Source organism: Helicoverpa armigera, chromosome 11, assembly GCF_030705265.1.
Source record: "Helicoverpa armigera isolate CAAS_96S chromosome 11, ASM3070526v1, whole genome shotgun sequence".
In the NCBI taxonomy this organism is placed as follows: domain Eukaryota; kingdom Metazoa; phylum Arthropoda; class Insecta; order Lepidoptera; family Noctuidae; genus Helicoverpa; species Helicoverpa armigera.
The window spans coordinates 4,566,495-4,593,460 of NC_087130.1; the positions used below are offsets into that span (position 1 = coordinate 4,566,495).

The window sequence follows — 26,966 nt, forward strand, 5'->3', positions numbered from 1 at the left end:
TTTTATTACAAAGGAAACTTAAAAATAAAGAAAATTAAAAAAAAAAAGATAACAAAAAAAAATTTGAAACAACATTAAAAAAAACGATTATCCGAATTATCGATTATCCCAATTGACACCGGTCCCTATGAATGGGGATAACCGGCGTTCCACTGTAGTCGTTTTATTTCCAGATACAAGGAAATATCTTTCCCAGAAGTGGTAAATAGGAGGATAACTGTGAAGCGAGTTTGTATGGGCAAAACATGAAAGGCATAGCTGGCATAGGTAGTAATCGATTTGCACGTCTTATTAAAGAAACAGTTACCGTATTCGCACCTTGAACTTGTGTGTCGAAAACATTCGATTAGTGTGAGATGTTTGAGGCGTGAATCGATTAAATATCTATTGATTATTAAAATTGATTGGTTTGCTGAGAATATTTCTGCATGGAATGTAGTCAGTAGGTAGATACCAAGAACAGTTAGGGACCTTACCTTAGTGGAGTTGAAATGGTAACCAGAAGATAGAATTAACAGTGTTTTCTATTAACTAGTGGTTCCATCCATAGCTGAATAATTCTGCTGATCTTATACCGTACCTGTCTTTAAAATATCCTGATCGCAATCTTTAGCCTTAAGGGCCCAATGTATGTATATTAAAAACTTCCTCTTGAATATACACGTAAAAGTATATATAGGTAGGTTGTCCCGCATTGTTATGTAGGTAGGTACCTTCTGCAATAGGCAATGCGATAAGATCTCGTATGCGTGTCATATATGGGCTGACGCAAACTGCACTAAAGAGTATAATGATGCAGAAATACTTGGTGACCGGCCAATGGACACGTGTCTATGGCATACAGTTTATTGACTCTTGCACTAAGACGTGATAAGAATTATAATTACTGGCTTAATGATGAACTTACCTAATCCCTACATCTTAGTTAGTATGACTTTCTTTGTAGCATGGCATGGATTTGTGGTGGAATAATATGAATGTAACTTTTTCTATATTGTAGCCTTAACTTTAGCAAGAACTTTAGAGGATATAGGACACGGTTTTGAAGGTTTAAAATTGTAAGCAGATATCTGTAGAGTGTAGAATATAAAGATTTAATGAATTTTATTGGCACCTGCGGTTTCTTGATTGATAATTCGAATCCGGCTTGGTTCAATAAAAATCTAACAATTGACTCGAATCTTTTCCTTAACTTTATAGTTTCTTGGTAGCCATCAAAAGGGTTTGAAAAGGTTAACAAACCTATTTCTGTTTCGCTTTGAGATTTAACGACCATAAACAAAGACTAAGCTGATGCAAATATAATAAGCACCTTGCTTATAAAGCCCCATTTTCTCTTCACGAGAAATTGCCTCGCGACAAGCTGACGACATTATAATTTTAACTTAACGATGTAAAGACTATAATGGCTGTGGCTATGTAAATACACTCTTTTGCAAAAAAAACGGGCACCTATGCGAAATCTTAGTTTTAAGGACTTTACGTGTATTTCAAAGGGCTTTAATGATTGTAGTATGTTTCTAGCATCAAAAGAGTTAGCCTAGCATGCGTGAGAGTGTATTCTAAATTTGAATTTTGTACAATTGCTAAGAAATTGGTTAAACCTTGTTTTGGACTAATTGCTTGCAGAAGCTTCGTCGGTGTTTTGAAAAGTTTTTGAAGTGATTTTCAGGAAAATGATAATGCAGTTTTAATTAATGATTAATGTACTTTTTTGTTAGATCAAAACATTTTTGAAAAACTATGCGTATTTGATAAAATTTTCACCTGCTCTAAATGGACTGTACTGATGATTGATGGCAATATTAAGAGTTTCGGTATTTTAGTGTAAAGCGTTCTATTGTTTAGATATTGTACCCACGTGTTTTAAAAAATCGCTTTTTCATAAATAAACACTATTTAGAAGAGTATCAGTACCTTTGGCTGCGATAAAACCAATTTAAAGTAAGCAGTGCCCATCACAACTCGTCTCCTATAGGACTTTGACATTTAAAAAATACCAAATTTTGTGATAAATGTTAAAATTAACCACATGAAAAATGATGAGGAGGGTTAAACCTATCTAAAAAGTCAAATTATTGCCTCGTTGAAGCTCTCGATAACTCCATAGGTATCGGGTTATTAAACAACGATTTAGCTGAAAGGGTGTCAAGAAATCAAAATTATTGGCCAAACGTATGTTTCTTAAGAAATGAGCAGCTAGCCAATTATTGTTATGATTTAAGCAAGAAAGTGCTGCAGATGCCAGATAATCAGGGTGTTGGCAAGTTCATTTGATAAAATATCCGTGGGATGAAAACACGCTATTTGAACGCTCAGACTCATAGATCTTCAGAGGTCTACGGAGTTTCCCAAGAGACGAGGTTGTTTAAAAATCAGTAATTACGAGACCTTAAAACTTCGTGCTCACAGTCTATGCGCTATTTTCTGTACTTTGTAGAATTTCAAGACTTTTAAAAATGTCAAAGTCCTATAGGAGACGAGTTGTGATGGGCACTGCTTACTTTAAATTGGTTTTATCGCAGCCAAAGGTACTGATACTCTTCTAAATAGTGTTTATTTATGAAAAAGCGATTTTTTAAAACACGTGGGTACAATATCTAAACAATAGAATGCTTTACACTAAAATACCGAAACTCTTAACATTGCCATCAATCATCAGTACAGTCCATTTAGAGCAGGTGAAAATTTTATCAAATACGCATAGTTTTTCAAAAATGTTTTGATCTAACAAAAAAGTACATTAATCATTAATTAAAACTGCATTATCATTTTCCTGAAAATCACTTCAAAAACTTTTCAAAACACCGACGAACCTTCTGCAAGCAATTAGTCCAAAACAAGGTTTAACCAATTTCTTAGCAATTGTACAAAATTCAAATTTAGAATACACTCTCACGCATGCTAGGCTAACTCTTTTGATGCTAGAAACATACTACAATCATTAAAACCCTTTGAAATACACGTAAAGTCCTTAAAACTAAGATTTCGCATAGGTGCCCGTTTTTTTTGCAAAAGAGTTTATTTAGGGCACTTCCAAATAAAGGTCTGGTTTTAGCATAGTGGTGGATATTCTTTCAAGTGTTAACGCCATAATACTTGATGGTACTGTAAATGCTTATACAGTTATAAAGTTGTCTTGATTGTTTGGTATCCCAGTTCTGTGAGTTAGTCTATTGACTATCGATCTATCTATCAAATAGAAGATCCGATTTGAGACCGAAGACCGAAAAAATCTGTTGGATCTCCCTTTTATGGAGGAAGGCTACTTTTTATCTGTGTGCGCGAAATACGAAGGTCTTCCAATAAATATCTGCCTAATTTAAATAAACTGATGATAGAAACTTCACAATGCGTATAAATCAAAACAATTAGTGCATAGAGCCAGTACATTTGTCTTAATTTATTGAATAGCGCTGTTAACTGCTTCCCTTTCTTAATGGACGTAAAAAATCGTAAGTTCACGATTTATGTATTTGGTTGTTTGTGATTTATCGATTGCTTTAAGTAATTATTCATTTGCATAAACTTTGTGTCGTGGCTTGCTTAATGCCTTCATTCGTTCATCCGTTCGATTTAGGTACTGCAGCCTTTCCCAATAATTTGTCTGTGATTTTACTCACTAGATATAGAAATTTTGCATTACTTGTCTGGTTAATCATCCTTCGAGCCTTTTTTCCCAACTATGTTGGGGTCGGCTTCCAGTCTAACCGGATGTAGCTGACTATCAGTGCTTTACAAGAAGCGACTGCCCTATCTGACCTCCTCAACCCAGTTACCTGGGCAACCCAATACCCCTTGGTTAGACTGACGTCAGACTGACTGGCTCCTGACTACCCGTACCTAACGACTGCCAAGGTTGTTCAATGACAGCCGGGACCTACAGTTTAACGTGCCATTTTGAAGTTGCCATTACTTGTTTGGTTGTAATGTTAAAATTCTAACTGTAGATAGGATATTGGGGCAGCCGTTAATCGATTTCCGAATGCACGGCTCGTTTGTCTGCTTCCGTACAAACACATCCACGTGTGTCTTCATCTAAAATTATCTCATTAGAAACGTCTCGTGTGTGCAATTGGTGTGCATGCTGAAAATAGAACAATTTCAGTTTCATGAGTTCACGACACAATGTAACGTGAAATCAGTGCCAAAATTCTCTAAATTCGGTGAAAGTTGCAATTCTATTTTTAGAGTGCGAATGTCAGAGGCATACTAACAAGGTTGATATACACCTAAATTATAGTACATGTGTGGTAAAGACTTAGGTTTTGTTTCATAACATACTTACTTAAAATACATTGTTACATATCTTTTTTCCCCGTGCGGATAATATGACTAATGTCATGTTCCACTTCACGTAAACCGTAGCAACACGTAGCAACCTCTAACATTTACTTATTAATTATTTAAGTCGTGCTAATTAAATTATTATATTGTTATCTCTTACAACAAAGTTGCAATTCCAGTTATTTGAGATATACATCAAAAAACGACGGTGTCCGCCATACTGGTATTTTGGCGGGAGAATGCTGATCTGCCTACGTCGACTCTTGCGCATGATTCATTCACCGCGGCCGGTCACGGTCCCTTTGCGAGGTAGCGGCCAGTGTTACACTGGTAATTAACTTCAAACTTAATTATTAATAAAACTGTAGCTGGATATTTTATGGATGTAATATTCTTATTTGACTAAAAACTACTGTTTCGGGTGATTTATAATTGTGTACCGTGCTCGTAAAGACTGACTGTATTAGGTATCTGTACCTATAAGATACTCGGCAATAAAATAATACTGCAACGTCCAATAAATAAAACTTGCAAATAATTTTCCTCTAGAAGATTTTTTTAGATTTTTTTTTGTTTTCAGTAATCGGCAGATTTTTTGTGAAAATATTTTAATGAAGTATTTTGTCGTCTTTTGTAAAGTTAAATTTTAAATCATATTAACTAAAACCATCAACAAATAACGAAAGTTCAAAGATCAGTGATAGACAAAACTGTCACGCACCGCACGTGTGACGAATACCGAATGGATTTGTGTGACATCCGCTGACCGGAGTACACAATCGTATTGTTTACCATCACATTGCATGTAAGTACCTACGTAATACGCAGCTGCATCTGATTGACGACTTAGGTGTATGCAACTCATTACTATTTACAAAATTTTCCTTTTATTCTAATCGTATGTGTTTGAGCGGCTAGAAACACAACGAAAAAAACCTAGGTAATGAAAATTGAGGCTGTGTACATTTCGTAAAAAAATTGCAATAATAGTGTAGTCAGTTTTGGGAAATGGAATTTTCCTTGAATTCCCTCTGAATTCTGGTCTGGAAAAGTCGTTTTTTTTTGTACTACCGACTACTCCAGGTATTGGACCACCAATGATGATTGGAGCAACATACCTAAGCATAAGTTATAGGAGCCATATTCAAAGACGCACACAAAATCATTCGTCATCATCAGACTTTATTTTTCTCTGAAAGGTACAGACCTCCTCTCATACAGAGAAGGAATGAACGTTAATCATTGTCGATTGTAAAATTACCGAGTATCAACAAGAAGCTTTCGGTCGACCCGAAGAGAAATTTAAATAAATATCTCTAAAAATAACTAAAAGAAGCAGCGTTAAAAGTGAAATCCATTGCCATATTTATGCTAATTAACATCCATATTGTTTTGTAAAATTCCCATACATAACCGGTTTACGTTGTACCACGGATGTTCTTCCGGCGTCTGAGTAAATGGTTCGTGTATTGAATTATGAGGTAGTTGGCCTCATTGTAAATACTCGCTTTATGTAATTCTTGCAGTACAAAAAACTTCGATTGACGATGAAAAAACTGCGGTTCGAATTAATTTATTCAGTAATTAATAATTTCCATATTATAATTTACATTTAGAATAGATTTGTTTCCAATGTAATAAGTTATCGTGTTTTTTTTTGCACAGTTTATATGAAATTAATAACAAAAAATTGCTATAATTTAAGTATTTAGCGCACACGTTGCCTTTGAATTATAATAACTGATGACAGGTTATTTAATATCGATAAAGACTTCTTGTTTTTCTAGGTTTTCGATTTTCAAATCTAAGCTTTGATTTATTGTTTTGTTTATCATTTTGCATTTCAAATATTCAGAGTATTCACAGAGCAATTTGATTTCTGACGGAACTTAAATTAAAAATAACATTCCTATCACATTTAAAATATTCCAAATTCGCAGAACTATAGACTGATGGTGGCCTTACCCATGATCAAACCCTTACACTTTCAAAATGATGACTAACAGTAAAACCCAGTGTTCAGTATCCATCGATACCTATCTTAATGTATTCCAACCTTCCATTGTTTCGTGCCCAGCATTGTAACGAGCTGTTATTGGTCATTTCTGCGATTTTCGAATGGTAATGGTAATGGTAAGGGAAGCGATTGGAATACAGACTGGAAACAAATGACGAACGTCATATTTATGATGAATATTTAAACTGTTGTGGGAAATTGAGTAGGTAGGTATGTAGGTAAGTAACACACGGTAAAGGGGAGATGATACTTTAACACGACAGGAAAGGTTCTGAATATTGCACTAACTTCAATGACAACATACCTACAAAGATTTAAGATAAGTAGGTATAAATTTTCACGTTCAATTTTAAAAGTACCTAAACAGTTGTTTTAAGACAAAATATTTATGTGACATGACATGAAAGGTCCTGAAACTGTAGAGACCAAATAAAGATAGCGCCTTCATCGCGGATGTAACATATTTGTTGCGTAAAAACATGCATGTTGCCTATAATAGACTGACCCGCTAGGTCACTCAATAGGGAAAAAAACAATACTTTCAATTACTACAGTTAACTAGAAAGCAAAACGTCAGAACTGCATAGGCACACGCACACAAGTAGCGCACGCGTAACATTGGCCGGTCAGTTCAAGGCCAATGTCAATGCATTCACTTCTATACGATCGTAGTGTTGTTTTCACACTTTAGATTAGGTATATTTCTATTATATACGGTTTTCACGCTTTCAATTTTATTTTCTATTAACTGCGTTTTCTAGCGATGTTTTATTGCTTTAAAAATAATTTTACAATTCATTTTATGACTTAAAAAAAAGATTAACTTTTATTTATATTGTTAGACTATTACGTTATATAGTGTTACCTTTTTTGATATGCTTTTGAACAAGCACTTTGCCTCGTGAGAACAACTCCTCGTACTTGAATAAAAAGTTGACCAAGGCTCGACAAATGGGCCTAGGAACTACTGAAAAATAGTATCTAATCGTACTGGTAGTTTCTGAGATTCAAGCAAACAAACAGACAACCTCTTCAGCTTTAGAATATCAGTATAGATAACCCATAATCATTAACCCTGACATGATACCCATAACCTACTGAACGTCAAGGCAGTCACTTTTTTCACAAAACATTATCATATAAGAGAACATCTGTTGTGACAGCTGTCTATCTCATCTCATCATTAGGAACGTCCCCTAAAGGTTGTGTCAGTGTCTTGGCTAGTCTATCAATCATGATGTATTTTACCTTCAGCAGTCACGAAAACTCCTCAGGCAAATTGTACAATACAAAGGGTTGGTTGCACCATTTGAATATAACGATAACGAAAGCATAACCAGCCGTCCAATCGCAGATTTGACCAATTTTTAGTTATTTCGCGGATGATTATGGTTGGTTGTCGTTAATTTATACTTAATTTAAAGGTGCAACCCACCCTAAATAAACCTTTTGTTTTTTAGAATAATAGCATCTGCAATCAGTCATCATCTGCCAAGTCTTTTCCCAAGTGGGTTGGGATCGCTTCCACTCTAATGGGATGCAGGTGAGTACCAGTGTTCTACATAGAGCGACTGCCTATGTGACATCCTTAACCTAGTTTTAGGAGCAATAAGCTTTTGGAGTTTTCAATTTATAATAAACAGCTGTTCTCCTTAATCGGAAGGTTAACTTACTGAAGAAAATGAGCCTAAGATGTTTGTCAATAAAATGTAATGTCCCTTCATAAATACATTGTTTATCTTAATATGCAATTACGAGCGCTAATTACTTCATAAATGCAGTAGAAATCAATCAACAGAGGAACAAGGTTAAGGATGCCCTTACGAACCGATAACCTATTGGTTAGACCTTATTATGACACGCATTACGGCTCCTGATTGAAAACGTTACGTCATAATGTGAAGGAGATCGTTTTGTCTTAGATCACTTAACTAGCTGCCCTGTATGAACAGAAATCTCTATTCGAAAAAGTGTGCAAATGTAAAAATTATTTGTGATAGCTCACTCAAGCATTTTTAATCATACTACACACACATAACGATAACATTTTCAAACGCAAGCATGATGCATTATGTAATTCGGAGTTATTTATTTTCATATAAGTATTATATTATTACGTAATTTAAATATTTCTCGAAATTAAAGTCTGACCAAAACTGGACCAAAATAAAGCATAAACTTAAAATACTTACACGGCAGTCTCTGGAATTAGCAAAGAGAAATTCACGGCAATGCAATGGCGTGTCCAGTTGGTTTAATTCTTAAAGTGCATTATACAACAATAATTGCAAGCATTAAATAAATCACCGTGCTAAGGCGATATTTATCAACGACGGCTAGGTCAGCGAGACGAGTGCTAATAAATGGTAGCTTGTTCTACAAGATTGATAGAAGTGTTAAGATAGTTTGATTTGTAACTCTGTCTAGAGGTCTGTTAAAGGATATGTAATGTTTGTATAATGTTTCATAATTTACATACCCATTAAAATAATGCTAAAAGCTAGCTACAGTCGTCAAAGTAAACCGTGAGTTGCACCACTTAATTATAACGATATCAAAACCATAGTCAGCCGTCAAACTGCCGTCCATTGGCCAAATGGATGATTTAACAACTGAAAATGCTTCAGCTATCGTTATAGGTAAATGGTGCAACACGCCGTGCAGACTGAAGGTGTGAAGTCTTAGTATCATTAGCATTATAAAGTCTTCAAAAGCACTTAGTAGATATATTCCTTACTTAGAAGTAGTTTCGATAGCATTTCGCCTATCTCCAACCTAAAATTTACTTCCCTGGGAATTATTATCACGCAAGTATTTCAATATCGGAGCAAACAACATAACATGGAATAGAACAATGATTCACTATCGGATGTACCCAATTGTTTTAATGCAAATTAATAATTGAATCATAGTGAACTTTCACATTCTATTAACGCAACGACACATATTTCGTTTCCTGCGATAGACATTCGGTTCTACTCTGTTCGTATTTGATTAAATAAGGTACTAGAATTTGATTTATTTACATTTTTCAGTTAAAATAAGAAGTGAGTAACTATGCAAAGTTTCAAATATTTGAAATCAATTAGGGGATACCTATTATTATATTTTAGTAAGTATTTATTTATTTAGCCCTTTAATTGCGATAATCATATTAGTCTATTTACTTATAGAGTGCCTTATGTAATAAAAATAAATATAATACATATAATAATGGGTTGCATCACACGTCAGAACAATAAAGGTAAGTAGATGCTCGCACTTAAATTAATAAAATGGATATAAAATTTAAATAATGATCACAACAAAGGATAATTTAATCGTAATGAACTGCCAAGATTGCCTGTGATTCTATTGAATTGTACTTTTCTCTTATCATGAGCTCTGGAAAATACTTCTTCATAACAAAATTCATCTACATTGATGATAGCAGTAAACTAATCATGCATACGAACGAACTAAGGAAAAATTGCTTCAGGATAAGACTTCGCATCCATTATTTAGCGATCATAATTTAACCCTACTTTAATAGACGGCAACAACAACATACAAAGTTATAGTATACTATACGGCTGTTACATCTGAGATATCAACTTGCCGCTGCCGGATAAAAAGCACCCGTCCTTTCTCAAGCTCTGTGTGCCTAACTGAAATCTGTTCAGTATTTTTTCCCTGAAAGCCGGTCACACAGACGGAGTTACTCATGCATTTATTATAAGTATTAGTATGGGTTTCTATTAGAAACACATCCTTATTACTCATCGGTACAATAAATAGAGTACATAATATGTTAATATAACGATTCCAATGATGCCTAGTGATTCAATAAAGATGCATTCTTCAGTAGGTGCATAGGTATCTACGGATAGGCATCTACCTATAGAGGCATAGTGTTTGTAATGCATTTGCATATGATGAGTGTACTCTTGATTTATTGCTGGCATATCACGAACATTTGTTTAATTAATAGAATACGTGTTTTTATTCGTACTGTAACTTACTGTATCCATGGACTTACCTAGTCTGAAGACTATGAATGTTGACTAAACTAAAGGTACCTTATCAATCTGTTTTGAAAAAAGGTTTTTTTTTTATTACAGGTTGCCGAATGTTTGTGAACTTTTAAATACCTAATTTAATATATTTTAGTCACAGTTTCTAGTCCAGTTTATATTTATCCAGTAACTGCACATCCATACAAAATTAAATAAATTGCAGTCACAGTAAACTTACTTAACCTTTTATTTTATACCACTATTGTCTTACTGCAGTTAAATAATTACCTACTTTATATCATAAATACAATAAAAATCTTGTTAATATGGGGTTAATGATATAAACTGTTACCATCTAGTTAGTAAGTGTCTAGCCAGAAAATTAATTGTAAAATAAATATAAACTAAGTACTGGATCGAATGCAATAATATGTTATAGTTCCACAGTATCTATACATACCTTCATACTTTATTACACTATGGTAGTTTATTTGGAACTATGGTGTCACTACAAGAAACAACTCCATACTAACAGCATCCATCATCCTCCGAGCCTTATTCCCAACTATGTTGGGGTCGGCTTCCAGTCTAACCGGATATAGCTGAGTACCAGCGCTTTACAAGAAGCGACTGCCCTGCCTGACCTCAACCCAGTTACCCGGGCAACCCAATACCTCTTGGTTAGACTGGTGTCAGACTTACTGGCTTCTGACTACCCGTAACGACTGCCAAGGATATTTAATGATAGCCGGGACCTACAGTTTAACGTGCCATCCGAAACACAGTCATTGGTGTCTAAGATATACTTAAAAAGCTCTAAGTTTGTATGTACTTTCTAACTACATACTAACAGACTATCACAAAATATTCGACTCGACCACTGGTAAATAACTTCTAAAGTTCCCAATTAATAAGAAATGTGATGAAGGTTCACTAATTAGGTTATCAATCCCTGTTTAAGGTCAGTGTGACAGCCGGTCTGGAGAAGTACCAAACACGTGCGTTTGATAACTAGAGAAAAACAAAGTTTCTACAATAATAGAGCGTAGTAGACCACACATGGGACTGTTTATGGTAGCCTAGTTGGTTAAAGCACCAGCCTCTCAAGCACGACTGTTTAAAAAAACCAAACTGCTCTCGTATCTCCGCCACTTGCTTATACATTTTTTTTCATCAAATGACCCCTCCCGCTGTAGGTGCAGAGCGTGAGGGAGTGTCAGACTTTCTAACTAAAGCCCACCATTTTCCTTCTGGAGCCCTTCATGTACCAGTGCCACTGTAACTCTTTCGAACAATTTCGCAGACTCACTGATACCCAAAAGTCATTTCTGCAGTGCCTTTGATCTACTTGTTTTCTTAAAGACTTTACCGTTATAAAGTATTCATTATCAGCTATACATACAATAACAATGTCTTAAGAATAGCCAAAACGTGACTAAAGTAAAGACTGTCATTTGTTTTTTACAGGCGTTGTCATTTTTGTTCTCTTTCAAATTTTAACGGGATTGTGAACTGCCTACAAAGATATTGTATCTCAAAAATATCTATGTAACATCATCATCCTCCGAGCCTTTTTCCCAACTATGTTAGGGTCGGCTTGCAGTCTTACCGGATGTAGCTGAGTACCAGTGCTTTACAAGAAGCGACTGCCCTATCTGACCCCCTCAACCCAGTTACCCGGGCAACCCAATACCCCTTGACTGGTGTCAGACTTGGTGGCTCTATGTAACATATTATTGTTTTTAGAGGTATATAATATACTTTGTACTCAAACCGGAGTAGGGATAGCAATAGCAATGAAATGAACTATTGAACTGATGCTTTACTTATAACTTACCCTTAGGAAACCGGTTTTGGACGGTGTATGTTAAATTCCGAAACTCCAAATCCATCTTGGATTAGCTGAAACAATAAAAAACATCGTTATTTTAGGAGAAAGTTTTTAAGACTAGCATCGAATACGGAGCACAGAAGACTTAATTTTTCAAATTGTGAAAGATTTCCTTCCAAAATGATTGTATCGTTCAGGAAGAATTCATTCACTCGTAAACAAATATACGTTTAGTTCATTAACATAATAATAAAGCACTTGCATCCCCTTTTAAATGAAGAATGTTCACTGTAGTAAAAAGTCCATAAAGTATAAAAATCGAATGAAAAAACAATGCCGGATCTAGGCGTATACTTCGATCGAGGAAAATGTCAGCAAGGAGTACTTCCTCATAAAAGAAGTTCATTGTCGTTCAATGCACTGAGTATATAATTTACGGCATACTTAATGTAGATACCTAGCTATATCATTAAACATCATTACACTTGATCATTCATTCTAGAAAATCTATACTAATATTGTAAAGCTGAAGAATTTGTTTGTTTGCTTAAACACGCTTATCTCAAGAGCTACTGGTACATTTTTCGGGGAAGGCTATATGCAACTTGTCATAGCCCTTTTATCGAGGAAGGCTATATGCTACATTTTATTCGGGTTCGTGCAGAAGTTCCCACGGGTCACGGACCAAACCGCTGGCAGAAGCTAGTAAATAATTAAAATTGAGTTGTACATACAAATAGATTTTACAAAAACAATAATTGTTTATTGCGATGGATATGCCATCGTAAATAATGTTTGACTGACGTTTATGGCTTTACTAAGAATGTAAATAGAACCTATAAAATGGTCTTAGAATATAAAAGATCTAAAATAAATGTAACAGGTTTATCTTTACATTTGAATTGCTTTTTTAGTAGTAGCTATATTCAGCATAGTTAAAATATTATAAATCCTACTTACTCACTGTTTTCTTTTACTATTATTTTTGGTACTTAATCGTATTTTTGATGTATAGAGGTTCCACCGAAAATGACGATCTACGTAAGTAGGTAGGTACATACTTTCTTTAAGTAGGCTCGCCTATTCTTAGAAACTAGTGAAAGTAATGTTGGTAAGAGACTATCTACGTAAACCATCAATTTCTTTGTCTTTTTTCGTAAGTTCCATGGTTAAGAAATGTTCCTAAATCATGTCTCTTTTTGTATTCATTTTCTTTATTTAGTTAACTTTCTATTTCGTATCACAAAGAATAAGATAGATAGGATGCCTTCAATTTTATAGTGAAATCATAGTAACCATAGAAACAGGCAATTGTAAAACTATTTGCTGAGAAACAATAACAATAATACAATGCTAATTTGTTCTACAGTAATCCTACCAAAGTAAGAAAAAGTAAGTTCAATGCCTTGTCTAAGGGTTTATGTACACAAAAACTTATTTTGTAATATTATTTCTATCTTTGTAAACACATTACATAAGCTTGACCTTACATATTGACACCTGCCAGAAGTTAGAAATAAAAAATCAGGATACAACTGTCTCTATTTAAGTTAACCTTTAACTTAAAGTACAAAAACTATGTATAATTTTGGAATTCACGTAAAAACGCGGTATATTCCATAACACAGCTTACTTCTAGTACATGCTCACGGTTTAATTTTATGAACCCGGATAACATCTACATGTCAATTATAAACTAAGCAACAAACTAATGATCTTTGCTTCAATGTATTGTTTGTTCAACAACACCCGAGTGAACATTTTCTTAAACTAACTGAATTGAGAGCCTCTTATTTTCTGAATTTGGCAAAAAAGGTTTGCACACAAAATGTAAATAAGTTAGTATTCTTCAAACTACGCTTCAATTATTTTTGAGAGTAACAAAAAGTTCACAACGCAAATATAGAATGTAAACAAAAGAGCATCGTATTTACGAAATGTAGTTCTACACAAATACTTAATGTGACCCACTTGGCACTCTCCGGAATGTTTTTATAGCCAGTGCAGTCATAAAAAGTACCAGCGTGCGTAAGTACCTACAGGACTCATGAATCAACAGTTTGCGATGCGGGAAACAGGATAAATTGGTACCAGTAGACATTTATAATATTTATTTTATTTAAAAACTCGTACATTTCAAATGTATACCTAGGTAAAAAAATACGTACTTACATGTATTTTACCTTGTATTTTCTTCATTAAATAACATTACTTGAAGTTACATAATTAATGACCAAAATGTTTATTTTTGTTTTTGAATGCTAACTGTAAAAAAATATCCACTAGGTATTTAAAGATTAAAGGTTAGTCCTGATATCCAAAGAAATATTCTCAACAGATAAAATAGAATGCAGTCACATTAATGTATTTTAACTGTGGCCATATTGACAAGGTCTAAAGTGCTAGCCCCTAGCCCACACTGAAATGTACAGCTACAGCACTTTGTACATCAGTATCCCAACATAGTTAATGAATTATGACATTTACGACAAAACATACCCATTGTAATGAACGAGTAAATAATTCAGTTTTTGGATACAATTATAAAATAAATCTTGATTATTTAGATGCTTTTTTATTTTACATGAATTAACATAAAGTCTCGATAAGGTAACCATTAACAGATTATTTATTTATTTTTTTAAACCCATAATAGACATGTTATAAATTGCATATTGTTTAATCATGATCAGAAAATAAAAGAACAGTTAAGGATAAAATCAATAAATGCACGGTTGAAATATTTTTATTTTTTTTAATCTGCCAGTACCTATTTATTTATTTTCAAAATGCCAAGCATAAGGGTGTTAACCTATTTCAAATAAAGGTTGAAACTTACTTTTATTTTATAAAAACGATTTTATAAAAAAAAAATATATATACATATTTTATTGATTCGACGTATTAACACAGGTACCTATTAATTAGATAATTGGTTAGTTTTAATTCTGAAGTTTACGGCTGTTCTAAATTTAAAATTTTGGGACTCTACATGTCATTGAAGATTTTAATTGTAGGTCAATGATCCATTTGCCCATGGATTCCAGATTTAGAAAAAGATCAAAGACTACAGTAAGACACTGGCAAAAAAACCTCGAATTTCGATCGTGGATATAAAAGAAAAAAAAACACCCAACTAGTGAAAGTAGTTGCGAACGACACACAGTTTTCTCATACGCATGGCCTCGAAAATCAATGGTTCACGCTTTAGCAACTATATGACAATACATCAGCATACCGGCTCTTTTATAGGTATTAAGATGATATAAAATTCAGTGCTCATAAATCTCAAATCGGTGAAGAACAAGTAAATGTACGTTATTTGAAGTAATTCGTTGAACTAAGGTTTCTTACATAAGAGGTTAGGTTATTTTGGTTAAAAAGACGTAAAAGCCTCAATTAAATTGTTTGTTGAAAAAAAATTGTCGAAACTTATCGTGGGAGTTTTATATCCAAAGTTTAATTGGAGGTATTTACACTTCTTTTGTTCCTTGAATACTCGTAATAAAGATGTTGTTGCCATTTTTAGCCAATTTAGTGTGTTTAATAATTCACATAGGTATCTTAGGTAGGTACCTATGGATGATTCAAGGGGATGATGAAAAAAATTTTAAGTAGAGGATAACTTTAATTAAAAAATCAACATTGGATGAAGATATATCTTAAGTGTAATTCAACCCAAACAGCATTTCCTTTTTGGACACAATACATTTATAATCCTTTTGTACCGAACGGACTTCGCTAATAAGTATCACAATGGTCGCTCAATAAATCATATTTGCCCATGCAAAGGATTGTGATATAAGAAGGTACAGTGAAGCAAAATATTAAAAATAGAACACATAACAAATGAAGACGAATCTAATCTATCAGTCTTAAATCAACAGATATCCGAATTGAGAACTTCCTCCTTTTGAGAAGTCGGTTACAAATATTCCATGGTGATAGCAAAAATTCGTCATAAGTTTACTATAAGGCCCTAGGCGGTTGGTGGCATAACAATAAAGTTTATAGCTATTAATAAACTTGATATGTGAATAAACCGTGTTTCTCACTTTTACCGGTCAAGAGCGGTCAATGAACCCCACAGCTGTTATTATCGAAATCTCACTACGAAAACTTTTACTTCCTAATTTTTGTACGGGTATTCTGACATTTTACTTTAATGGCTTCCATTTTATGGTGATCTTTATCGTGTTTCCAATAATGGCTTTTATACTTGATGTTTTATAAGATTTTAAAATTGCAGTTTCTTGTTGTGAGTTTCGTTACTTAAAAAACTAGCAGTTTTCCCGCGGTTTCACCCGCGTCTCGTGGGAGCTACTGCCCGTATTGGGATAAAATATAGCCTATGTTACTCGCAGATAATATAGCTTTCTAATGGTGAAAGAATATTTAAAATCGGTCCAGTAGTTTTTGAGTTTATCCATTACAACCAAACAAACAAACAAACAAAGTTTTCCTCTTTATAATATTAGTATAGAAGTATAGATAAAGAATTTGTTGATAGAGACCAAATATAAAAGATATAATATATGGCTGGTATAAGTAGGTCAAACACGCTTTATACATTAAAATCGTGGTGATAAAAAATAATATAATAAACTTGGTTCATAAGACACAAAAAAGTATTTAATAAACTATTTAAAATAATAAATAAAAGACATTTACACCATTTAATTCTCAATAAAACAAAGATAAGAGCTGGAAGCCAACTTTCAAGCGACAATATCGTACGTAGCCGTAGGTACTTTCTTATGATAGTGATCTTGAAGTGTAAGCGGGATCATTGCCAATGAATAGGTACTTTCACTTGTCACAGTGATCTCGACCGGTCCAAGGCGATACTACGAAATCTTGTAGTATTGCAATTTAAACTTTATTTATGTCACTATAAAATTCAATTTAGAATAAAACTTTTTTTCCACAAGGTTACAGATTAGGACAAGCAAAGTGTTATTGCTTTTGGACCTATTTAAGTTCTAAGAATGGTTTGCTTTTGTTTATTTTTCAGGAACGGGTTTGTAGGTAGAATAATGCATTTTTGACCTAAATTATAGCAAGGTTGCAACAGAGCAACGTCCTAATGATGTTCCAAAAAATCTTTGTAACTAAGGTCGTCAAGCACAATCTGAACATGTTCATTAGGTATGTATATTTGTATTTTGTTATAGGCGCAATTATATACATCTGTGTGAAACATAACTAATACCTAGATACCTACCAGAATTCCACAACTAAGTTACGGGGTAACAAACATACATTATTATCAAACTAGCTTCCATCGGACTTTTCGCAGCCAGTGCAGCTGTTTCTTGGTCATAAACTAAAGAAATCGGTTGAAAATCTCTCAGGAGTTACTTAAGAGTACCTCTCTGAAGAGTACTTTACTTATAAGTTAAATGTTTGAAGTGATGTATGGGCCTCAAAAACTGCATTGGTTTCTCGCCATATTTGCCGAGGTCAAACAAATACGTAACGTAAGTCATCAAACTACCACAAATTATTGTTTGTGGTTGCACATACCGAGACGCTAAACTGGTACAAGATGTACCTACATATGTAAGTAAGCCACGGTTTTATACCATCAAAATGACATTGATTTACTATGCTTTAAAGGACCACGATTGATTAGATAAGTATCAGGTTTCTCCGAACTCCTTTGCGTGGGAAAAAGTTATAGGTGCCTACCAAAATCATCCTCCGAGCCTTTTTCCCAACCATGTTGGGGTCGCCTTCCAGTCGAAACGGATTCAGCAGAGTACCAGTACTTTACTACTCCTCAACCCAGTTACCCGGGCAACCCAAAAGGTGCCTACCAAAATCTGAAGCTGAAATCAGTCTTTCTCAGGATAGTAAAAAGCTGACTAAACCTAACACTATGTGGATACATTTTGCAAAATTGTTACGTAATACAATGCACACACTTATATATTTTTCTTAACTTAGGTATTTTATTCTAGTCTAATCGTGAGGTATCATCACGGTGAAACTCTTTGAAGAATGAATCAGACAAAGTAAATATAATGCTATTTTCTAGGAAAAGAAAAGAAAGCTGAAGCATGACTGTGCTTGGTTTTTGTATGCATTCAGTTAGTCGGGAGTATGGGAAAAAATATTGAACCACCCAAAACAAAAATGTGAAAGGCTGCCAAGTTCGATAATATGGAAATCCTTCGCCTATAAAAGAAGTGAGATCTGAATAAGTACCAAGTTCCATACACATACCTCAGTTAAAAATAGTTACTTTTTAATGATGTTACTTGGCAAGTTTTCACACACCTTGTTATAAACCTACTAAACGCAATGAATCAAGTATTTAATTTTCTATTAAAACTTGCCAAGTAACATTATTAAAAAGTAACTATTTTTAACTGAGGTATGTGTATGGAACTTGGTACTTATTCAGATCTCACTTCTTTTATAGGCGAAGGATTTCCATATTATCGAACTTGGCAGCCTTTCACATTTTTGTTTTGGGTGGGATTTCATTTATTTTTGTAAAGTTGTTTATTTTATTTTTTTCTTATGATTAAGTTAGTTAAGGAAATGTCTCATATACTATCTTTCAGATTTTTGAATATGCACTATGCTTCTTACAAAGAAATGAACTAGATTAACTAAATGAACTAGATTTACCAACTGACTGACATGACATGTTATCATATATTATGTTCGTGGATCAAAGTTACATATTCGTTATTTTCGAAAGTGACTCACACTTGGCCGTTTTCAGATTTTTACTTTACTTTGACTAACAAACCTTTGTAACGAATTTCAGATCGGTACGACCATTCGAAGATATATTATATCAATATAGATAAATTCAGTTCGCTTTAGTTCCTTAGAGGTATTTTAAACTGAGTATTTTACACCTTCATTATTTTGAAACCGACTCACACTTGGCCATTTTCAGATTTTTTCCTTTACCTTGACATAAAGACCTACCTCCATGCCAAATTTCAAGTCAATACGACCATTGGAAGTGGTCTAGGTTTTTGATGAGTGAGTGAGTCAGTCAGTGAGTGTATAGTAAAAATAGCGATTTTCTGACGTCAATATCTCAAGACCTACAATAGGTATATTAATGAAATTTTGTATTTTAGATAAGTGAGGGGGTCTCAACAGATACTAGAAATTTGATACGCGTAAATAAAATAGATTTTGAGTTATAGGGGGGTCGAATTTGGCCCGAAATGGTTCGTGTAATATAACCCACGGCCGGTGTGTCGCTTGTTTTGCTCGAACTTGGCGGACACACTGCCGTGTGTCTAGATGAGAAAAATTCGCATTCACTGATGAATGCAACTATGTGTTCACGCATGTTCAAACAATATGCTTGCGCAAGCACATGCTTTGAAGATTAATTTTAGTTAATGATTATGTTATCTTTAGTAATTAATCATGATATAGCAATGAATTGTTTCTTAGTACAATTGCAATTAACGCAAGATATGAGTAAAGTTGTGTGTGTATGTTTTTAACATTACAGGTGTAATGTTAAAAATAATCTCTTGTCAAAAAAAATATACGATAGCGTTGATTTCCAGATACCTTGACGCATTATAATATTGTTTAAAATACTATTGGTGAGTGGGATATGTTTATTTGTTCGTACAATATTTTAATAATGCGCTCAACGTCTTCATTTATACTCATGGTACACATTTAATTCACATTTTTTGCTCTTCATTATCATAAACATTATAGCTTTTACAAAATGCAACAAAAAACAATACAAACAGACAATTAATTTGCATAACCACACATTTACAGTAAAAAACAAACGTCGATCATCTGTCTACAGCTTTATATCAAAGTAAAGTACTATTTTTTGTAATTTTCAAACAATTGTCATGTCATGCATGCGTTTAATTAATCACTGGTATCATCTGATTGTAGTATTGTAATTAGTTTTTTAATGGAAGCAAAAAAACATAGCTATTCAAATGAATACCTACATTCCATTAACCAATTGAAGATTGTTGAGTGTTCCCATGATTGGTATCTAATCTAATATATAAAAATAAGTCGGGTTTTCCTCCCTGACGCTATAACTCCAGAACGCACGAACCAATTTCCACAGTTTTGCATTCGTTGGAAAGGTCTTGGTCTCCGTGAGGTTTATAGCATAAAAAAAAAACTTTATCTTTTAATCACCAAACAAAATGTTACATAAAACGAAGCCTGAAGATCTGCTGGCGAAACGGAGTTCGCCGGGTTTGCTAGTTACATATAGATAGGTTTGTTTAAAGCCGCTCTTGATTCTACCTATCTTCATTCAGTAAGCAAATCAGAAACAAAACAACAAGAAAAAAAGAAATCCTACTAATATCCTACTTATCCTACTAATATAGGTATAATAAATGTGAAAGTTTGTGAGAATGTATGGATGTATCTTTGCTATTCTTTCACGGAAAAACGGCTGGACCGATTTAATTGAAAATGTAGATAGGCGATACGCTAGACGATGAACACATAAGTTACTTTTTATCCCGGTCAAAGTACCACGCGGGCGAAGCCACTGGCGGAAGCTAGTATAGAATATTGAGAACATCCAATCCAAGAGAGTATGAAACGTGAGCAAACAAAAGACAGGCAGTCTAATACGGCTTTTTTGTAAAACACTGCCCGCACCTATTACAAATAGAAACCGTAATAAAAGCCAAAAAAAACACAGGTATCTACTATTTTCTGTGTTACTCATTGACGTCATAAAACAAAAGCCTATCATTCAAACGAATTATTATTCATGAAACTGTAACGTTTCTTTCACGTTCTGGTCACTTAGCCTTCAAAACAATAAAAAATAAATCTTGTATGATCTAAGAAAGCAAGAATAGCGGAGCGTATGTACGTAAGGAATCTTATTGTTATAAAGATAGATTTAATTACAATGACAAAGCTATCTTTTACATTGTTGTACATAAGAGAATTCGTAATTAAGGCTCCATTTTAGATTTGTCAGGATAACAATGAGTCATGAAGTAAACAGTCTACAGATTTCGTTTTTCAGAAATCGTGAGAATTTTCAAGACAATGTGATATAAATATGTAATAGGCGTTGAAAATACACACACTTGTGCGTGTGTTGTTGTTGTATTTCCAAAACAACCCTTAAAGTAAAGATTGGAGTTTCTTTAAACACACTTGCCCCTAAAACACTCTTGAAAGAAGTTACTATTTTGATTCGGTGTGGCCTCGTTTTTCGTAGTGAGATGAAAATGCTTTAAGTATAAAAAACTAGCAAGGCTTAAAGCTACCATTCATCACCAGATCTTTCTCGAACATCCAACGCTTTACAACGCTAACTTGCTTACACACTTACCCAAACAATATGTGGTAACCATGGCAACGGCGATTGCTATCTATGTACCCACAACAGCCACACCTCAAGGGCATGTCAGCTATAATTCTTACAAGCAATTACTCAGAGAATGTAATAAATATAATGTAATAATGTTATGGTTTTTTATTTCATTAAGTAATTTCTTATCGAAATTGATTTATAAGTTTGATAAGCTTATTTTGACTACTTTGTTGTTGCAGATAGAATAGTTAAACAATTTGGTGTTTAAAGGCAATAACTATTAATTACTCACTTAATGAAGAAAGCTACTAACAGCTTTCCTAGGTATTTGTGCTGCAGAGAAAGTTATAGTAAAATTCTCTCTGGGAATAAGCTCACAAAATTATAATATCGCAATTCCAGAATCCAGATTTCAAGAGTACGTATTGATTTAGACATATATAACCTTCATACATCGGTTTATTAACCGAGGCTGTATACATGTCCATGATTTCGATTGCAAATTGCCGAGCAGTTAGAAATATGAAAAAATTGTGACATCCTTAGAGAATTCCAAATCCATTTAATTGATTATAAATACATCTTGATACATAAGCAGTTTAACGTTTTAAAACAATAGAAACATTAGAGTTTAGTAACTCATAAATCTTCAGTAACAACCGTCATATATTCTAGATCTTTGGTTACAACTTTCGTAAGCGAAATGTCCCAATTTTCAGTAATTTACAACAGAAAGATAAAGTTTAAAACTTCGAGTGTAAAAGTGCAAGTCAGCATTAGACAGTCGATTATAAAATCTAATAATAATTATGTATCTTATGTCAGTCAGTCATTATATTACATATTGTACAAGATTGACCTTGTCAGCTATTGCTCAAGCACAGATTTCGTGAAACAAGACATTTTAACACTTCTCTTAAATATAAGCCTTAAAGTAAAAGTAATAGAAGCTCTTTTCTGTATATAAAACCTATTACTTTCAATCGTTTCATACACACTTTCATAACATATGACTCCTAAGATGTAGACAGAATGAAAGTTAGAGAGCCTAATAAAGTGTAAAACCTAAAAATACTTTGATCTTTGAGAAGAATTAAAAAAACAATTAAACACTTTCATGCCCATTTACTGACAAATCATCATGTGCGCGAACAAACTGAAATTGGCCAATTGAATCAAAAATTGTTTGAGGATCTGAGATTTTGTGATGTTACGCGTTGCAAATTAAATAACCACACGTGTCGAGAAAATATTTGTACTTACTTACAACAATATAGGAGCAGTTCTACCAAGTTTATTTATAAACCACTACATAAATAACTCGCGATTAAAAATAGATAAACAAACAAATGCTTTTAAATTCAATTGAAAATAACACGACATTATTCAAATGCGTATATAATTGTTTGTTATGGTATAAGACCGTACTTAACTTCCTTAAATGCTCATCATAAAGAAATATGATTCGCCCTTTGACACGAAACAAGTTTTTTTCTATCTTATTTACATTTTACGTACCTATTACCATGATAAATGATCTCATTATATAAAAAACCGGCCAAATGCGAGTCGGACTCGCACACGAAGGGTTCCGTACCGATTTATAAAACGGACAAAAAAATCACGTTTGTTGTATGGGAGCCCCTCAAAATATTTATTTAGTTCTAGTTTTCAGTATTTGTTGTTATAGCGGCAACAATAATACATCATCTGTGAAAGTTACAGCTCTCTAACTATCACGGTTCATGAGATACAGCCTGGTGACAGACGGACGGATGGACGGACGGACGAAGGAGCGAAAACAATAGGGTCCCGTTTTACCCTTTGGATACGGAACCCTATAAAGTGCAAAGATGTAACTATAAAAACAGAAATGTTGAGTCGAAACGGTATAAAAAGTTAATCAGTAATTTTATGTTATTATTTTCTGCACGTCAATATCGTGAAGACAATTTAATTATGATGATAAGCTTTGAAGGTTAAACCCCGTGTCAGTTAATCTTTATAGCATCAAAAGTAACTATTAAGAAAATGTTATTTTTAACCCCCCTGAAGATTTGGCAACCTTTTTCAGAACATCAACGTTAAAACTAACAAACGAACCTATTTTGTTATCATTCAACAAATAAATAAAAAAAAACATAGGTACCCCTAGACTCAAAAAAGGATGAATATACATAAAACCAACAAATAATTACAACAAAAGATCGTTAAATTCATTTACATGTTAGATAAAATTTAATGACACAAAAAATCATTAGCAACTAGCAATATTTTCGACTTTTTTCACAAAACACAAAGGTTTATCGCCAAGGAGGCTTGTAATTTTTTGTATCTTCATTTTATCATACAGCCGATTGCAAACGAAGGTTGAAGCAAGAAGTTTTTTAGTAACTCCATACAAATATTGCTCAAGTTCCCACAATGAGTGAATTCGGACGCAATCTAACAGCCAATGTTACGAAAACCTATAGATATAGCGATTTACGCACAAGTTATTGCAATTAGCTTCGGCTTATCGTGGGAAAGGGCCTTATGAAAATCAGTTTCAGGAATTCCTTACATGATTATCTAATATCGTGCTACTGAGTGTGTTTTGTTTTGAATACATTATTGGGTTGAAATTGCGATAAAATGACAGTCATCTTAGCATACGACATCGTTGGTGCATAAATAGAAACATACATAAAAGCTCAAGAGCTAGTCTCACACTTAGGTAAAGCTTTATTTACATATCAAATTTAAAAATGTATTATTTTTATTTTGCATACACAATTCAACTTTGTAAACTACGACGATACTCCTAGTTCAAAATTAAACAAAATGACGAGCAAAAAATACGGATATTTGAGCAGTACTCATAAACAACATGTGCTCTACTGATCTACCATAGAATACATACACGCTTAGAATTATTATAAAAAGGGCTATGACATCACCACGGCTTGGATTCCAATGAAACTGACTACAATACTACGTAAAATACTGTTCGTGAAATAAAACAACAGTTGAAGATGATAGATCACATACATACATTCAGTGTTTTGTAATAGTACTTTATCAGTGTCACAATACGCCTGTATTACGATATTGAACCGTCTAACGTTTGAATGGAGATACGCAAAAAACAGCCTTGAACCAAAATCTGATTGAAACATACATAAATACGTAAATATTTATTTAAATGTTCCTGCAGCTTCTTTAAGACGCCGAGGCTGCGGGATTGTTCGAAAGAGTTACCGCTGCCCTGGTACACAAAGGGCTGAAGAAGGAACATGGTGGGTTGTAGTCAGTAAGAGAGTCTGACAGTCGCTCACACTGCACCCACCGCGGCAAAAGTCACTTGATAGATGCGCATAAAAAAATAAAACAAAAACGTCCACTGAAACCAGAAATTGCCCCGTTGGTCTCAAACGCGAATGCCGTGCGCCGTGTCCCGGGTTCAATTTGTGGGTGCTCAAAGGTCTTAAAAACCATTCACACAGCAGCCCTGAGTCTAGAATTTGGTTGAGTTACACCCGTGAAGGGTAAAAATCAGCTTCACCTAAGGCTCATGTTTCTTAGCATGTCGAAAGCTTCTAAAGAAACACCTGACTGTCTTTCTACATGTTCTAAAACATCTTTGCAAAGAGGGCAGACTTGACTCAAAGAGCACATGAAGTAATCCAATTATCGCAACATCACATAAAGCAATATTGTGCACTTTATCCTATTACAAAAAACTTTTACTAATCATCGATATTACTAATTGCATTTATTGCAGCTGTTAATAACATTTGAATCACGGCTCTTAATAAATTATCGTAAATACTAATAAAATTGTTATCATGTGGAACTTTTATTATTGTTTAAACATTATTACTAGCTACTGTGCGATTGCAATAGGTACAATCTAAACGGGACTTTGCTCAATGATTCAATTAATGAGACCCACATAATTCTGAAATAAGTATAAAGAACATACTTTATTGATCATGTCACAACATTGTTTTGTTCAAGCTAGAAGCTATGCAAAGTATGGAAATTAATTTACTCATCTAATATGTTCAAAGCAATTTTATTTGATCTTTGTATCGATAATTTTGAATATAACGAATGTCAAATCAACAATCAATATACATATTTTTCCCGTTTTCAATATAGGTTTACTGAAACTCCAAAATCCTTTAGTTAATTTCAAAAGAGACAATTATAATGGTTTATTCTTAGAGCATATCGTATTAAAAGTATCTATGGTATATATGTGTGGGTAAAGGTCGCGATTAAGGAAGGGAATATGGAAACACGTAACAACAATATAGATCTATCCATTACTACGCGTTTAGAATATTTACAATAGAAAATGTAATCAGAATTTACCGCGGAAATAAACCCCGCCTCGTAACCTCTGAAATGGAATAAAATAATCATTGAAATAAATTACTGTGACGAAGAAAATATAAATATGTATTTAACTCTTTCCTATCCACTTGAAGAAAAACTATTCACTTTTTCCATACTTGCATGTCCTGAAATAATGTACCTAAATAAGAAAACTACTAATAGATCATTATTCAAAAACAACTGCACGGTAATATTTAAAAACACAATAGTAATAAGTGACACTAATTAGTAGTTCTAAGAAGAAATCTTCATATTTTTATTACTTTGTGTACATTTAACGAATAATAAATTATACCTATAGGGCATAAAGAGTATATATGGATATATTATTATTTTCGAAGCCAAAAAGGTTTTGCTTTACTTTCCTGTAATTTCAGCACCGCCATAATCTAGCGCATGCTAATCGATAAAACGACTTTGTAGCTATAGACAAAACAGAAGTCCCAACGGACCGTTCACCTTTGTCTCACTTTCTTGAACGCTTTTGCAATAAATACCATTCGGCTTACAGTGGACTGAAGTGACCATTTTGTTCTTGCTTTAGTAGTTCTTATTTATAATAAGGTCTGAAATAATCTGCTGTATCAATAAATGGATGTCTGTATTTGCAGCGGTTAGAAACTTTATGTATTTTATGGTCTTCAGTAAAGTTGAACATTTTGTACCTACATGTTTCAAGTCTAAGGTACATATGTAGAGTGACTCAAAACTTTCGCAAACTTTCCTTATACCGGATTTATATAGAAATGAAGTTCCTAAGGCTAGGCTAGTTCCTAACCACTATCAACATCTTGAGCAACATTAAATGGGCTGCAAACCTTCGTTTCCTACGCTAATTATAGGGTCAGATCCGATAAAGTTGCAAAACGTTGAGCAACGTTCTAAAATCGGAAGTAGAAAAAGTAGGCCAGTTGTCCTCAGCCGGATTTCTGATAGGAAGGTGCGTAGTACTTACAAAAATAAATTGGAACTGCATAAGTGCATAAATTGTGCTGGCAACCTTCCGTTCAGATCTTAGAGCGCTAAACCAACGCAGGTATAGACATTCCCAGGTGATAGACTGGTCGATCACGATCGCTCAGTTGATTGCAACAGGGCAAAAAATATACGTTCATAGGTACGTCAGATCTATTTGGTATGGAA

The 26,966-nt window shown here is 33.8% G+C and overlaps 1 protein-coding gene across 1 annotated transcript in view; it reads right to left on the reverse strand.

Annotated features, from left to right (window-relative positions):
• The window catches only part of LOC110370089 (ATP-binding cassette sub-family G member 1), a 46,220-nt gene that overhangs the window by 11,428 nt on the left and 7,826 nt on the right, over positions 1 to 26,966 (reverse strand). Inside the window, exon 2 of the mRNA XM_021325819.3 lies at positions 12,137 to 12,201. Within this exon, the coding sequence (XP_021181494.3) occupies positions 12,137 to 12,191 (55 nt within the window). The 5' untranslated portion in view covers positions 12,192 to 12,201. The remainder of the gene's footprint in view (positions 1 to 12,136; positions 12,202 to 26,966) is intronic.